This window comes from Topomyia yanbarensis, chromosome 2, assembly GCF_030247195.1.
Source record: "Topomyia yanbarensis strain Yona2022 chromosome 2, ASM3024719v1, whole genome shotgun sequence".
In the NCBI taxonomy this organism is placed as follows: Eukaryota; Metazoa; Arthropoda; class Insecta; order Diptera; family Culicidae; genus Topomyia; species Topomyia yanbarensis.
In genome coordinates, this window is record NC_080671.1 from 339,946,037 (window position 1) to 339,963,698 (window position 17,662).

Sequence of the window (17,662 nt, forward strand, 5' to 3'; positions counted from 1 at the left end):
CTTTGAGACACCGAATAATAACAAATATACGTATGCATTCCAATAGTCACCTAAACTCGTATGCCTCCATGTAATATATGATGATACAATTAACTTAAAATCAAAATGCAAATTTTGCACGATTTTTCGAAAAAATGCAATTGCAAATATACTCAATCCACAATAGACATTTGCGTAATTTCAACCAAACATCTAGGTAGAATTTGGATTGAACCCAGTATACATGCAAATCTTCTCACAGATCAGTGATCAACTGCGTATACCAAATTGAGACCAGGTCGGCATGTCAAACGAAAGAAGAGAAGAAGGGTGGGTACGTTATCGAAAGTTAATTTTTTCTTTTGCTGTGTCGACAAAGAAGGGAAGTAATTTAAAAAAAACGGCTCTATGTTAACATTGCTGACAGCCATTAAGGTGCTTCTGAACTAGCTCTACTCTGGCACACTATTTCGCCTTTTCCGAAACTAAGTGTGCTTTACTGAACTCTATAGAACTGCTTTATTGAACTCTATAGAACTATGAAGCCGCAAAAAAATTGTTGTTTGTATGCGAATATAGAACATATCTAAAGCCATCAAATAATGCTTCGTGGTCTCTTAGGTATATTCCTTATCACTAACCTTACCACTTCCCCAATCCTTCCCATCAGGGAATCATGAAAAGACGATTCATGGCAAAGCACAAATCTCCGATCAACATGAGAAACGTGCCATTTGAGCTAGACTCTACTGATTCCTGAAAACCCGCAAATTGAACAATTCGTAACTATGGCAACTTTATCCGGATGCCGGATGCCACGTAATAAGAAGCTGTCAAAATTCACCTGTCTGGCACGCTATCTGTGGATGTGGCAGTATGAGTCAACCGGACACTAATAGAAATCACGGACTCACGAATTTCCCATGGCTGAAGAGGTACTAACTCATACTGAACTAGAGGACTTAGGTTTAAAAGGGCCCGGCAGTAATACAAGCCATGGGGCCCGACGTGGCTCTCGACGGCCCTGATCACCCTAATTAAATTTATTTTCTCCAATAATTAGGATAGAAAAATACTCACTCCAACAAAGTAAAAGATCAAATCAGGCCCGTGCGCAAGGGGAGGGTTTTGGGGGTTTAAACTCCTCCCATAAGAGTTTTGAAAATTTCTTAACTTCTAAATTTTATACTGCGAACCGTTATGACACACAATGTCATTTGAGTTAGGTTATTGGTAAAAAAAGACCCCTGCGAGGGTGGCTGTAAAAGGATGTAAGTCAAGTTGGTCAACATCGCTGGTTTGGTTCACGTCTCAACAAGTTTTGATATTAACAATAATTGTGAGTACATTGCCTGGCAGAAATCCGACAGAAAAAACCGTTAATAACCGTAAGGCGAAAAAGTCTGCCAGAAACGGTTGTTTCATTTGGGCCGGCAGGCTAGCAGAGCCAGCCAGACCACCAGAAATTCTGCCATACATTTAATTTCGCTGCTGGCTATCTGAGGGAATTCTGCGGGTTCTAGACCCTGATAGAAGCTAACAGATGAATACACCTGGCTCCGGGGAAACCGGATTTCTGGAGCACTGGGAAATACTATCGAGATGGAAGTCAAACTTTTGGCAATTTCCTCAGAAGTCCGTTTCTGATCGTTACGGAACCATCTGAAGGTTTGACCTCTTAAAGGTTACTCACGACCCCACGTGAATCTGTTCAAAAATGATCGTTCCGGAGTCACACCAGTAAATGGTCCCATAATGATAAGATGTTCTCCATTGAAGCAATTCCAAGAACTTTGACTTACATATTGCTAGGGTTCCATTAAAATTTACGAGCAGTATAGCAATACTCAAATAAGCCCCTTGAAATTTGGATTCCCGGGAATCATTCGTCCGATTCATTTTTACAGGGTCTAAAAGCATTAAAAATTGTCCAAATCGGATAAAATTTGCCAGAATCATGAGCATTTTATTTTGCGGGTATCCGGGTGCTCTTTCGATTGTTATGGGATAGTAAGTCTCGTTTCCTGTAGGGTAATTTCGGGAGAGATGCCATGTGGGGTGAGATGCCGCACTTTCTATATCTCGTATGTAGGGTCACTTTTATACGTTAATATGATATTGTGAGTTTGTGTTTCGAGGAATTACAACATTGGAGATGTAAAATAATCCTTATTATTAATTCACGAAAATTTTATTAATGATTATGTGCGTTCAGTTGCATCACGGAGTGCCGAAAATTTTTCAGTGTTGCATTAAAATTTCGTTTTTTTATTTTAAATTGTTCGATATTTTTTTCGGAAAATCGTGTATCAGTTAAATAGCTGGGACCTTTTAGAAGACATTCTGATCATGAGTATTTTTCAGAGGAAAATGTCGTCGTGCGGCATCTCTCCCCTACAACAGGGAGAGATGCCGCATCAAAATAGCTAAAATGTATTTTTTCACCTCGGAATGTCATTAAATGATAATTTGCGTCAGGTATAGGTTCTTAATAAGGTATATCCACAGACTAATGGACCTAACACAGTGACATATAGGATTATGAGTCTATATTATCTATATATTTAAACGGGCGATATGTATCTAAGTATTAGTTACTTCGGTTTATTCTTTAAAATTTGCGGGTACTTATTTTCGTGAACGCATTAATTTGTAGTGTTTTTTTTTCAAAATGAATCTTTAAAGAACAAACCTAAGTTATATAAATTCATTGTTGGGAGAAACAACCAAAAATTGCTTTTAAGGAACCCCAACCAACACATAGATATATATCGCTCGCACAATCATATGTGTAATTAGTACCCTTAATTAAGTTACTCCAACTAAACCGTTACACAAGGTTGCGAAACAAAAATATTTTTAAAATGTTGAATAAAAAAATGTTTCTAGAAATGGTAGTACCCGTAAGAAAAGTGTAGGTGCTAGCCGATTTATAGGTGTAATCAAACTTCATGTAATGCAGCTGAAGACACCTAATCACAAAAACATCAAAGAGAGTTAAAAAATACTTTTGTTCGCCATTTTTCAGTTTGTGACCACGGTGCGGCGCACAGTGGGACCAATCCAAAAAACCTATTTTAATCCACCTAGCGGTGCAATTGTGCCTTTCTCAATCATGAATCACGAGAATGCGTGCGTTGTTTATATTCATTAAAAGCTTTTAAATGCATATATTACATTTTATTATTGTACATCACATGACAACTATATACAGGAAAATAAATCATTATTCGAGTTCTAAAATTTTGAAAAAGAAAAAACAGCCACGGTAATATTGAACTGAAAAAAAGGTGCGAAATCGGCAAAGTCCCAAAAAGTCGATTTTTATAAAAAAAAATTTTTCGAGATAACTTAAAATTTGAAAAAAAAAATTGAGTTCCGGCTTATATGGGAATTTCATGTGTGACCGGACCGTTCAGTCTATATTTCCGGAACCATACAAGCGATCCGTGCGAAATTTTACAGACATCTGTGGGGATAATATAGCTATCATTTGGGACTAAGTTTGTGAAAATCGGCCCAACCATTTCCGAGAAACTGATATGAGTTTGCTAGTTATGAAAGATGGCCGCTTTTCCCGGGCACTTCCGGAACCGTCTATGGTGGTCAATGTAGTCAACGAAAGTTTGTTTGGCCGTCGGTGACCTTGAACTGCAAAGTTAAGTTATTTGAGAGACATTTTAGCGAAATTTTTACCTTTTTTGCTTCCATCGGAGTATCGGTTTGAATCACAATTTGCTATGTGATCGCACGCCACAACCCGTAACTCCGGAACCGGAAGTCGGTTGGGGATAAAATTTAATAGCCATTTACGGGGACGTAACATCTTTCATTTGGGACTAAGTTTGGTTGATTCGGTCAAGCCATCTCTGAGAAACCGATGTGACTGTTGGTCTGAATTTGGATACTTCCGCCGGGGCTTCCGGAACCGAGGATGGTGGCCAATGTGACCAAAGAGACTTTGAATGGCTGTTAATGACCTAGTACTACAAATTGAAGCAGTTGTGGTCACATTTTGGAAAAATTTTCACCATTATACATTCATTGCAGAATTTCTTAAAATCGACATTGTCTGCGTGATCGTACTCATCACCCTGTAATTCCGGAACCGGAAGTCGGATCCATTAGAAATTCAATAGCAGCCTATGGGAACGTTGCACCTTTCATTTGGGACTAAGTTTGTCAAAATCGGTTCATCCATCTCTGAGAAAAGTGAGTGAGATTGTGTTCGCGTACACACACACAGACGCACTTACACACACACATACATACACACACATACATACACACACAGACATTTGCCGAACTCGACGAACTGAATCGAATGGTATATGTCACTCGGCCCTCCGGGCCTCCGTTTAAAAGTCGGTTTTCAGAGCAATTGCAATAGGGACCGTTCATAAACCACGTAGACCTAAATTTGGGAATTTTTAACCCCCCCTCCCCCTTAGTAGACCTTAGTAGACTTTTACCAAACCCCCCCCCCCACCCCCCTCGCCAAAAGTCTACGTAGACTTTTAATTTTTTTTTCATTCGCTGGAAATGTGAAATTAGCAAGAAGCACATTATAATGTTCAATTAAAAATAAGCGTTCAGATTTATTTCAAGCTTTATAAATATTAAAGAATGGTTTTTGTCTATGACTGATCAAATCAATTAATACCAATTCAAGGGGCTTTCCAACGTTTGTATAGCGGAATACTTCTTTGCAAGGTTAGTCAATCAAGTATATGTAAAAAGATATATTGCTATAACTAGTTCAAATTTTGGCCGAAGTGCGACCTACACCAACAATGCAGAATTGCTAAACACTTTTTGAGCCTTACTGGTGCATTCAAAATTGTTAAGTTATAAGAAACAATTACAAAATAATACTGTTGATGTGTACTATCATCTAGACTAAAATAATAAGCTAAACATGCACACAAATTTCAATTTTCGTGAACAAATTTCAATATTTCTAAGATAATAAGATAATCTAAATTGGCTTATTTGATTAAGGGAACGAAGCTATTTAAATCTTCCCAAAAATATTTATTTTTCTTATGTAATTAATAGCCGTATCACCTAGGAGTATTATCGAAAAGTATCAGTTTAACTCCGAATATTTTCGAAAATAAATAGAGTAGAACCGGTTTGCACGAAATTGCGTTGGGTCAAGACGTAAAATTTAACGGGTGTTTAAAGATTTTGAAATCAGTGTAAATGATTGCAAGAGAAACTGATTAACTCGAGTAAACACTTTGTTGTAGAAGTTTAACCACACTACTGCTTTAACCAACGAAATCAATAAATAAAAACTAAAAAAATAATCCACTTTTGTTAAAAATCGGGTGTTTTGTTGTTACAATGCTTAGCTTTGACCATTTTTTAACTTTTATGGTTCATACATTTAATGATCCATGCATGTCTGCTAACTAGTGGTGTCTCAGATGATTTCAGAGTCAAAATCTTCCGTCGTGAGGAATTTTGGGCGATCGTCTTTGGAACTGTCATTTTGTATTATTCCTAGATCAAAACTATATCAAAATATACGCAAGAAGCAATAACGTGTGAGGTTGTCCAAAAAAATCGTGGGTTCTGGGTTGAGTGGTCACTTAACGAGTAGTTACCTGAATAGTGTACTAGCTTTGAAGTGTCATAAATACTGAATAGACCGATATTTTGAATACAACTCTCTTTAAATCCCATTTATAATTAGTGATACGAGACTAACAAAAAATAAAAGTCTACGTAGACTTTTTCAAAGACCCCCCCTCCCCCCTCGTAGACAAACGTAGACTTTTGCTAGCCCCCCCCCCCCCTCCCCCCTACGAGTCTACGTGAGTCGTCTTATGAACGGCCCCATACCTTTCTATTGAGAAAGGCAAAAAGGTGCGAAATCGGCAGTCCCAAAAAGTCGATTTTCATAAAAAAAAATTTTCGAGATAACATAAAATCTCGACGTTTCATGCATTTTAAAGATGTTTGGCATCAAAAATACGAATTCGATTTCTAAAATTTCATGAGGTCCCCCCTTTGAAAAAAAATTTGAGTTCCGGCTTATATGGGAATTTCATATGTGACCGAACGGTTTAGTCTATATTTCCGGAACCATATAAGCGATCCGTACGAAATTTTATAGACATCTATGGGGATATTATAGCTATCATTTAGGACTAAGTTTGTGAAAATTGGCCCAACCATTTCCGGGAAACTGATGTGAGTTCGTAAATTTTGAAAGATGGCCGCTTTTCCCGGGCACTTCCGGAACCGTCTATGGTGGTTAATGTAGTCAACGAAAGTTTGGTTGGCCGTCGGTGACCTAGAACAGCAAATTTAAGTTGTTTGAGAGACATTTTAGCGAAATTTTTACCTTTTTTGCTTTCATCGGAGTATCGGTTTGAATCACAATTTGCTATGTGATCGCACGCCACAACCTGTAACTCCGGAACCGGAAGTCGGATCAGGATGAAATTAAATAGCCATTTACGGGGACGCAATACCTTTCATTTGAAGCCAAGTTTAGTCGAATCGGTCTAGCCATCTCCGAGAAACCGATGTGACTGTTATTCTGAATTTAGATACTTCCGCCGGGGCTTCCGGAACCGAGGATGGTGGCCAATGTGGCCAAATAGACTTTGAATGGATGTTAGTGACCTAATACTACAAATCGAAGCAGTTGTGGTCATATTTTGGAAAAATTTTCACCTTTATACATTCATTGCAGAATTTATTAAAATCGACATTTTCTGCGTGTTCGTACTTATCACCCTGTAATTCCGGAACCGGAAATCGGATCCATTAGAAATTCAATAGCAGCCTATGGGAACGTTGCACCTTTCATTTGAGACTAAGTTTGTCAAAATCGGTTCAGCCATCTCTGAGAAAAATGAGTGACATTTTTGGTACACATACATACACACACATACACACACACATACATACATACACACATACATACACACACAGACATTTGCCTATTGAGAAAGGCAAAAAGTGGGACAAAGGTGGGACAAAACCTATTTGAGGCTGACATCTTCATTTTAGAGCCCGCATTTCTTCGTAGGATATGTTCACAATATTATTCTGCAACTTTTTAAATAGAATATTTGTTGGGTGGACTAAAGTAGAGTAGAGCAAAGTAGAGCAAAAAAAATTTCAAAAATTTTTTTAGAGAGTCTTCGACAAAGTTGTAGATTATTATATTTTGAATAACTTCTTCATAGATACCACAGATCTCATTTTTGAGAAAAAAAATTGCTGTTTTTTGTAGATATGACCTAAAAATCAGTCTTTCGACTTTTCTATGCTAAAAACCTTAATTGATTAATTTACAATGTTCTACAAAATTGCAGGTATCCCTAAAATATAACTTATAGTGGAAGGAACTAATAACGTAAAATCAATATTTTGGCTTCTAAAACTATTTTTCATATAAATTTGATCTATTTTCATCAAAAAATTCTATTCTTGTGTGCACTTTTGTGCAGCCAAACTTTGGCTATTCCGATACTCTATTATTCCTAGAATAAATTAAATATAACATAGAAACAGGATATAGTTGGACGCACTGTTTGGGTGACCATTCATGTAAGATGGTTTATAACATAAACTGTGTTTATATTATTTTCAATTTATATACATTATTAACTATTACCAACATCTTATATTTTACACTCACCTACAAGCATGTAGAACATATTGAGTTAATCAATTACAGTTACAACATGGAAAAGTTAAGAAAAATACAAATTTTGTAATTAAACTGCCAAAGAACTACGATTTCGGCTTAAAAAATAAATCTACAGTATGTATAAGGAATTTTCAACAAAAATGTTCGAAATTGAATATTATACAACTTTGCTGAAGTCCTCAACCATCTAAAACAATAGAAATGATTGAATTTTATTGTGAATATTTTTCCAAAGACACCTAGGTTCTGTAATATCTAAGGCCTCAAAAAGATATTGTTCTACTTTTATGAATTTTTAGAACTAACCTTATTGGTTTATCTAAAGTAGAAATCCCGAACTAAAAAATCTAATTTTGTTTAAATGGATAGGTGTTCAGCAAAGTTGTCAAATATTGTATTTGGAACAATTTTGTTGAAAATACCATATACATACTGCAGATTTATTCTTTGGGCCGAAATTGTTGTTCATTGACAGTTTAACTTAAAAATGTATATATCTTTTTTTATTTTTTCCACTTTTCCATATTGTAACCGTTATTGATCAACTCAATATGTTCTACATGCTTGTAGGTACGTGTAAAATATAAGATTTTGATAATAGCTAATAATGCATATAAATTAAAAATAATATAAACACATTTTATGTTATAAACCGTCATACCGTCACTAGACTGGTTCAATTTTTGACTTTTAGCTCCACCAGACTCTTCTGATTCCTTTCATGGCCCTTAGTAATTGTGCAAATTTTGGAACCGATCGGTGGTGTCTACGGACTCTCCAAAATTTTCAAAGTTTATATGGAAATTGGTATGGAAAATTGGTCAACATAGAAAATAAATTCTTAAAAAATCACCTCATCAATCCATTAATCAGAACACTATATATTTCTAAAGGCATTCTTCTATTGAACATATTCGTGGAACATTGTAAATTTGTGAAAATTCGCTGTGAAAAGTTATTAACTAAAGAAGCAGCATGACTTCAAAACAAGTGGATTTTATTAATAATCATAGCAACCCTGTTTGAATAGCTCCATCGTTATACAAGTGTAAACTAGACTTGCCACCCACCGCTCGTGTATGTCAGATACAGTAATTCAAACAGGGTTGCTACGATTATTAATAAAATCCACTTGTTTTGAAGTCATGCTGCTTCTTTAGTTAATAACTTTTCTCAGCGAATTTTTACAAACTTACAATATTCTTCGAATATGTTCAATAGAAGAATGCCTTTAGAAATATATAGTGTTCTGATTAATGGATTGATGAGGTGATTTTTTAAGAATTCATTTTCTATGTTAACCGATTTTCCATACTAATTTCCATATAAACTTTGAAATTTTTGGAGTGTCCGTAGACACCACCGATCGGTTCCAAAATTCGCACAATTACTAAGGGCCATAAAAGGAATCAGTAGAGCCTGGTGGAGCTAAAAGTTAAAAATTGAACCAGTCCAATGGTCTCCCAAGCAATGCGTCCAACTATATCCTGTTTCTATGATATATTAAATTTATTCTTGGAATAATAGAGTATCGGAATAGCCAATGTTTGGATGCACAAAAGTGCCCAAAGGAACAGAAATCATTTGTGAAAATAGATCAAATTTATATGAAAAATAGTTTTAGTTAAAATATTGATTTTACGTTATTAGTTCCCTCAACTAAAAGTTGTATTTTAGAGATACCTGCAAGTTTGTAGAACATTATATATTAATCAATTAAGGTTTTTAGCATGGAAAAGTCGAAAAACTGATTTTAGGTCATATTTACAACAAACAACAATTTTGCCCCAAAAATGGGGTCTGATGTCTGTGGTATCTTAGAAGAAGTTATTCAAAACATAACATTCTACAACTTTGTCGAAGACCCCCTAAAAAATTTTTTTTGAATTTTTTTTTTCTCTGGTACTCTACTTTAGTGCAACCAAAACATATTCTATTTAAAAAGTTGCAGAATAATATTGTGAACATATCCTACGAAGAAAGGCTAGCTCTAAAATGACATCTAAGGCCTCAAATAGGTGTTGTCCTACCTTTTTTGGATTGGTCCCACTGTGCGGCGTCTCACCCGCACATGCGGCATCTCTCCCGCAATGACCGTTTTTTAAAAAATGTTCATGGAAATTTGATGATTTTTTTTGTAATGACAAAAAACATTTCATAGTATTTTTGAAACTTCTCGCAATTGATAAAAATAATTTCATCAAATATTGAAGGGTTTACTTTGATGCAGGATCGATTTTTAGAAATGTGCGGCATATCTCCCCAAATTACCCTATTGTCAATTTTATCACTCAAAAGCTGTTCTTCATGGAGTTCTAAAATGTTAATAAGGATTACTTCATAGCTATAAAATGAATATTGGAATTTCATAGATAGAACGGAAAAGGTATTCGGATAACCGTATCAGACCGGATGGTAAAAGATTTTAATGTACTGTGATATTATGTTAAGCCATCAGAAAAATGATGATGGAAAAAGCTCCGAAAACGTCTCAACAAAAGCAAAATCATGCTAGTAAATTCCGTCGGAAAATTGCACAGCAAGTGCCATCATCATACTGGGACTAAGAATGCTTCTGAGTCGAACTTTATATATACGACGACTGTTTTATGGGTCTACATATCTTCTGAAGCATAAACCAGTTAGTTTATTCTGATTCCAGGGATGTAGGGTAAATTATATTATCTGGGACAACACACAAATTGCTCATGTTAAATCAAAATCATACGTTAACCCTAGAAAGCATAATTGATTACTCAATATCTTTTTCTATGTAGCTGTAAGTAATATGGAATGACCAAATTTTAGAAAAAGGTCCCTTCTCAGATACATTTTGCTTACTTGAATCTAGTTTGCTGAAAATGTTTTCAGGTAGCAATACACTTTAAGATCATTTTGCCTAATAAAACACTACCCTACTTTCCAATCTAGATTATCCTGAAGAATTCATTTTTCTCATATCGCGCTATCGATTCCCTTGGGAAATCTTCTGGACATGATGTACTGGGGAAGAACAGTCTGTCGTTGGGAGATATAACCCGTGTCTAGCTAGCAATAGAGATGCCAATTCCAGTGATAGGTACTTAAGATACCGAGAGAAGCGCTTTTCGCATTATTCACATTTGCTACCCCAGTTCGTCGTGTCACATTCCGAGGGAGGATTGATTGTAGTACACACTGGCCCCAATTTGTGTTCATCAATTCAAACTTTACCGTTCTCCCTAAACTAACCATTCCTCCCCAGCTAGTCCAGTAACAGTTACATAGCCTTCCAGTAGCGGAACGAAAGATAAGCTTGCCAACAATAAAACGTTCCGCATCGTAGTGTAGATGGAAACAGCGAATTATTGACACTCATTGTTGCGGTGTTGACTAGAGAGCAAGCCTGGAACGAGAACTGCGGCGGAAGTAGTGAAACATAAACCTTCAAGCACGGAGACAAGCATCACCCGCTTCACAATAGCCTCCCAAACGTCCAGAGTTTCTCGGTGGACCTCCCACAGTGCAGCCTCCAGTCAGGGTGGCAGAAGCGTGTACCAATCAGAAGCAAATTAAACCGTGAACCAACTCGTTCAAGTTGGAAGGTAAAATCTTCTCGGCGGTGAACAACTTTCTCACTGCGTCGACATTTGTCAAGGATATTAGACAGCTGATTATGGTGAGTATTTCTTGTATGAGGTTAATTAATATGTTCAAATGCCAAACACCGAATGTAATTCTGGAGTTCCTTCATATAAATTCAATAATTGTGAATAAACATCTGTGGGTCTATCATTTGTCTTCGATAGGGAACCAAATATAAATTAAATCAGTATTTTATTAGATAATCATTCATTTTAAATAGGCAAGCGAGTTCTTACTAGTTCAGCTCAAATTTTATCTGCCTAATTTATATCTTGGGAAAGCACGACACATACGTTCTTTCCCATTTTGACTAAATCTAGAAAAAGCTATGAAAACTTTCATCTTCACCCGTCTTGCGAGTTGTAGCTTAAGGCGTGGAGAATTTTGTTAATTTATATTTTGGTCCATTCTGGCTGAATCCGGGCCACTATTTAAACTGATATTGATCGCTGAAATCGATGAACTCTCCGTTAAGGGGTTACATACCTTTTTGTGAGCAAAATGTCAAGAAAATTTTAATTTACTTAAAGGCAAAAACCAATGATTTCATTACATCTTATATTATTTTGGTAGTACATTTTTCAGTGAAAAAAAAACAAGCATAAGTTTATAAAAATATATTCATAATTAGCGGAGTTATAGCTTTTTCCCGAAACCTTTTTTTTATTTAAGAGGATTGCGGTCATCACGATTAAAGACCAATAGATCAACCAAAATCCCAAAAAACTAAAAAAAATCCATTAGTACATGAGTATTTCGGGAACGTTTTTCCAAAAAAATTAATTCGATCAATTGAAAAAAAATTGAAGAAAATCAGTTGAGTCGTTTTTCGGCAATCGTGATCACGGAAAAACCATTTTTGGAAAAACGACAATTCGAGAAAATCGTGTTTAAAATTTTAAGTTAGCACTGCTTTTGGTAGACAAAGCACACTTCAAAGCGCTGTAACTTTCGATCTATTCCTCGGATCTATATAAAAATATGGGAAAATATTTTCAAGGAGTTGTATTTTCAGATAAAGTAATAAAAAAACGTATCAACGCAAGAAAAATGACGAAAGTTGTGGAACAAAGCAGCTAAACTACACATCCCTGATTTGCGGTTGGACTGACATACGTCCATGTTCGCGAGAAATATTTCATATATTGAATAAGATCTATGTGTTTTTAGGTGTCCAAATTTTGTTGCAAACGAGCTTTATCCAGGCAAAAATTAATTAAACATTCTCATTTTGGTGGAAAATTCATACAAAGGTCTTTTCTTGGAACGTGTTATCCATAGTACATAATTTTAATAATGATTAGGTTGTTAATACTAATTTATGCAGCATCGATTTTTTCACAACTGTAAAATTGGGTCATAATTCGAAAAAATGGTTAAAAGTCGGATAATCACGAGAAAAAATAGACTAACAAGTGGCATTGTGCATCTCAAAACGAAAGGTTTATTGTATACAAGCTTATATGAAAAAGTCGATTCGCAGTGGTTGCATAATGTAGCCCCTGGTTTTTGGTAAGATTGTTTGTGATTTGAGACAGTCTCTTAGTCACTCATTTGCTTGTTAATGATTTTTTTCACAAATTCGTCATTTCAAAGATAAGGTACCCTCTAAAAAAATCAGTTGGAATATAATAAATAGAAACAAATAAATATATCCCAATAAAGCGGTTTTAAATGCAATCTGGCAATAGCAGCAAACAGAAATGGGCACCAGTGTACATTCTACCTCTGCTCAAGCTAGTGCCTTGCAACTTGAGCTACAGCAATTTACAGACCACTACCTGTTGACCACTCGAGGGCGGCACGTAGTGTTCGATACGCGGGATCATTGACTCGCTACACCGACCGATAACTCAATTGCCTCGAAATTGTGTTTTTGGAAAAGTTTCTTTGTGGCGATCATTATCTTTTTTTTCTTCAATTCGTTTATTTGAAACCTGCCTTGGTTTGCGTTAGCTTAAAGGTGCCATTTTTGTTTTGTTTTACATTTTAAATTACTTAAAACTAGGGGATTACATATTGATTTTTGAAATTAAACTAAGGCTAATTTATAGCAATACATATAGGGGAACATGGGGAGACTTGACCAGGTTTTCAGCTAAAACTGCATAAATCTCTAAAAAGGCCTTCAATCCCTCAAAAGTGATTGAGATATAATGTGCAAAGTTATTGTGCATGTTCATGATTTTTTGCAGAATTTTTAACTCAATTTTTGAAAAGTTACAAAAGTTTTTCTGAGATCTTTTTTTTTTTTTTGGTCAAGTCTCCCCACTGCGGGGGGACATGACCAAGACGTGGGGAGACTTGACCAAGAGAACTTTGAAGAATCATAACAAAACATAATGACATAAAACATACTGTAATTATTTTTTACCATATTGTCGAGATCTTTAGGTAGCAGTAAAAAATATAAAAGGGTTGCATTTGATATATTTCGATTTTTTTAATGCATTTCTGTTTAAGGATTAACTGTACTGCTTGCATTGCATGTTCACACATCACGAAATCAGTCCTACTATTGCTAACTTTGTTTACTAATACTAAAATATAAAGACTTATGTTTGAGGTGGAACTTTTATGGCGTGATTAACATTAACAGTAGTTACCAAAGAATAATAAATATTAGCAATTTTGTATCTTTCTTAAGCTAATTGCCACTTGGTCAAGTCTCCCCATAAAATCTTGGTCAAGTCTCCCCAACATTAATTATTGCGTTCAATGTCATTCAAATTCTAGTAATAACTATTCCAATGTTCCAATTTATGTAAAATCATTTCATGGCTTCACAAAGATTATTATGGAATATTAGTACATTAAAAGTAATTAGTATTCGAGTAGATATGTCCATACAAAGTTTGATAAAAAATTACATCATTTAATGCAAATTTATTAATCACGCAATATTTTCTATAAGGAAAGGATTTTTCATTCCAAACTTTTAACATTACCTTAAGGGATCGAAACAAGTATAAAAATATTTTTGAAAAAATTTTAAGAATCGAATAGAAGACACCATAGCCATAAATAGAATTTTGTGCTTGGTCAAGTCTCCCCATGTTCCCCTACACAAGGGGGTAATATAATTTTCGTAAGATTAGGGGGGTCATTTAGTTTTTATGGCAATATGGTTTGACATTTTTAGCAATGAGATTATTGGAGCAAATAATGTTTAACTAACGGAGAATATTTTTACGACTATCTTAAAAGTAGAAATAACTAGAGGGCGTGATTAAACTTTGTAAAGATTCGGGGACATTAATTAGAGTTATTTTATGTGGTAGTAGAGTTGGGCATTTTCAACGAGATCATATAATATAATAGTTAAAACTAGAAAAGACAGGAAGAGCTAAATGCTTCGTGAAGATATTGGGGGGGGGGGGGGGGGGGTGTTACTTCTGTGTATAAGAGTCAGGGGAAGTAGGGTGGACAAACATGGCAGGGGGAGAACATTATTTCAGTTTCAGACTTCGGGAGATCAACGGATGGATTACAAAATCAGGGTGGCCTTCATCAGGAAGAATTATGTACTGGGACGCCGGGTGGTCCTCCTCAAGATGGCAGGGGTTTCTCCAGACAATTTCGTAGTGCGGCTCAGATGTTGATCGGCTACATTTCGAGTTGTGCGTGTGATGTTCGTGCTGTAGGTCCCGTGTTTGTTGGCTCATTCGATAGGGATGTTTTGTCGCCTTGGAGTCGCATCAAACCATCGTGAGTGTATGATACAGGTGGAAGAGAGGGCTTCTGAGAATGATAAGGAAAAGGGGCAGTTAAAGTTCGATATTGATGGTTTTTACGAAGGTGTATATAAGGGACATATAGAGGACATCGCGGCTTGCCAACACATCTCGAACCGGGACGTTGGGTGGTCTTCCTCGGGCCCGGAGGGTGTCCATAAGCCGAGACCTGGAGGAACTGTACTCGGTGCACGCCCGGACAATGTGCTCGATGTCGTGATAGCCGTCGCTACAAGCGTAGATACCACTCTCCACGAGCCCAATACGTCGGAGATGTGCATCCAGCGTGTAATGGTTTGCCATGAGTCGCAACATCACACGAATGAAGTCACGACCCACATCCATCCCCTTGAACCAAGGTTTCGTCGATACCTTAGGGACTATCGAATGTAGCCACCTTCCTAGCTCTCCATTGCTCCACGAGGTTTACCAACTTTCGAGGATTCTCTGCTGAGTAATACTGAAAAATTGGTGGAAGCAAATTGGTCTTTCATAAACGTCACCTTCAAGGGCACCCACCTTAGCTAAGGAGTCCGCCTTCTCATTGCCCGGAATGGAGCAATGAGAAGGGACCCAAACCAAGGTAATCTGGAAAGATTTGTCAGATAAAGCACTCAGTAGCTCCCGTATTTTCCCCAAAAAATACAAGGAATCCTTTCCATGTTTCATCGAGCGAATAGCGTCAATAGAACTCAGACTATCCGAGACGATGAAGTAATGGTCTGCGGGTAATGTGTCAATGACTCCAAGGGTATACTGAATAGCAGCTTGTTCTGCGGCGTAAACTGAAGCGGGGTCACTGGGTTTGTAGGAGGCTGTGAACTTCTGATTGAAAATACCGAAGCCAGTGGACCCTTTGAGGTTTGATCTGTCAGTATAAAACATCTTAGAACAGTCGACTTCTCGGAATTTATTATAAAAAATGTTTGGAACCACTTGTGGGCGTATGTGGTCCGGAATTCCACTAATATCGTCTTTCATGGATGTGTCGAAGAAAACAGTAGATTCAGAAGTATTTATGAAATGGACACGGTTGGATTGTAAGAAGAAGGATTAATATTCTGCGCCATGTAGTCAAAGTACAGGGACATGAAACGGGTCTGAGAATTGAGCTCAACAAGCCTTTCAAAATTTTCAATCACCACCGGGTTCAAGATATCGCATCGAATGAGCAATCGATATGAGAGTTACCAAAATCGATTTTTCCTAGAAAATACAACTAGCTCAGTTTTCTCCGTGGAGAATTCGATACCCAGCTTAATATCCCAAGCAGACAAATTATCCAAGGTATTCTGTATTGGTCCTTGTAGATCGACAGCTTTGGGTCCCGTTACAGAAACCACGCCATCGTCTGCAAGTTGCCTTAACGTGCAGGAATTGTCAAGACATTCATCAATGCCGTTGACATAGAAATTGTTTAGCAGAGGGCTTAAACATGAGCCCTGGGGAACGCCCATGTAACTAAATCGTGATATCGATAAGTCACCATGCGAAAAATGCATGTGCTTTTCCGACAACAAGTTTAGTAAAAAGTTGTTTAAAGTCGCTGAAAGACCATGCTGGTGCAGCTTCTCTGAAAGAATGTTGATCGAAACTGAATCGAAAGCCCCCTTAATATCTAGGAACACTGATGCCATCTGCTCTTTGCTAGCATAGGCCATTTGAATTTCGGTTGAGAGCAACGCAAGACAATCGTTCGAAAGCCAAATTGTGTATCTGACAGTAAACCATTTGCTTCGACCCAATTGTCGAGGCGGAATAGGATCATTTTCTCGAACAACTTCCGGATACAGGACAGCATTGAGATCGGTCGATACGAATTGTGATCGGAGACTGGTTTTCCTGGTTTTTGGATGGCTATGACCTTCACTTGTCTCCAATCGTGTGGGACAATGTTAGCCTCAAGAAACTTATTGAATAAGTTCAACAAGCGTCTCTTGGCAGAGTCTGGCAGATTCTTCAACATGTTAAATTTGATTCTGTCTGGCCCTGGAGCTTTATTGTTACACGACAAGAGAGCAAGTGAGAACTCCACCATCGAAAAAGGTGTTTCGTTCGCGTTATCGTGAGGGGGCGCGGCGCGGTAGATCTTCTATGCCGGGGCGGAATCCGGACAAACCTTCTTAGCGGAATCGAATATCCAACGGTTTGAATATTCCACGCTCTCATTAGTACTGTTTCGCATACGTCGGGCTGTTCCCCAAAGAGTGCTCATCGATGTTTCTCTCGTTAATCCGTCGACGAACCGGCGCCAATAACCGCGTTTCTTGGCTTTCATCAAACTCTTCATTCGCTTGTCTAACGTCGCGTACTGTCGAAAGCTAGCGGGTAACCAGTCGTTCCGGAAGGTCTTAAACGCGGCGGCCTTCTCTGCGTACACGTCTGAGCACTCTTTATCCCACCAGGGATTGGAAAAACTTTTGTGTATGTTCGCGCCGGGTACTAGCTTAGTCTGAGCTTGATTCGCGCTGTCGAGAATCAAGCCAGCCAAAAAGCTGTACTCTTCCTCCGGAGGAAGTTATTGGGTAGAATCGATGTCGGATATCGCGGCCGCATAGCTCTTCCAATCGATATTTCGTGTGAGGTCATACGAAATATTGATTGATTCCCATGGTCTTGAGCTGTTGGTGATCGAGACTACGATCGGCAG

The 17,662-nt window shown here is 37.2% G+C and overlaps 1 protein-coding gene across 1 annotated transcript in view; it reads left to right on the plus strand.

The window, feature by feature from the left end:
- The window catches only part of LOC131684057 (uncharacterized), a 249,954-nt gene that overhangs the window by 218,205 nt on the left and 14,087 nt on the right, over positions 1-17,662 (plus strand). Inside the window, exon 2 of the mRNA XM_058966583.1 lies at positions 10,899-11,312. Within this exon, the coding sequence (XP_058822566.1) occupies positions 11,310-11,312 (3 nt within the window). The 5' untranslated portion in view covers positions 10,899-11,309. The remainder of the gene's footprint in view (positions 1-10,898; positions 11,313-17,662) is intronic.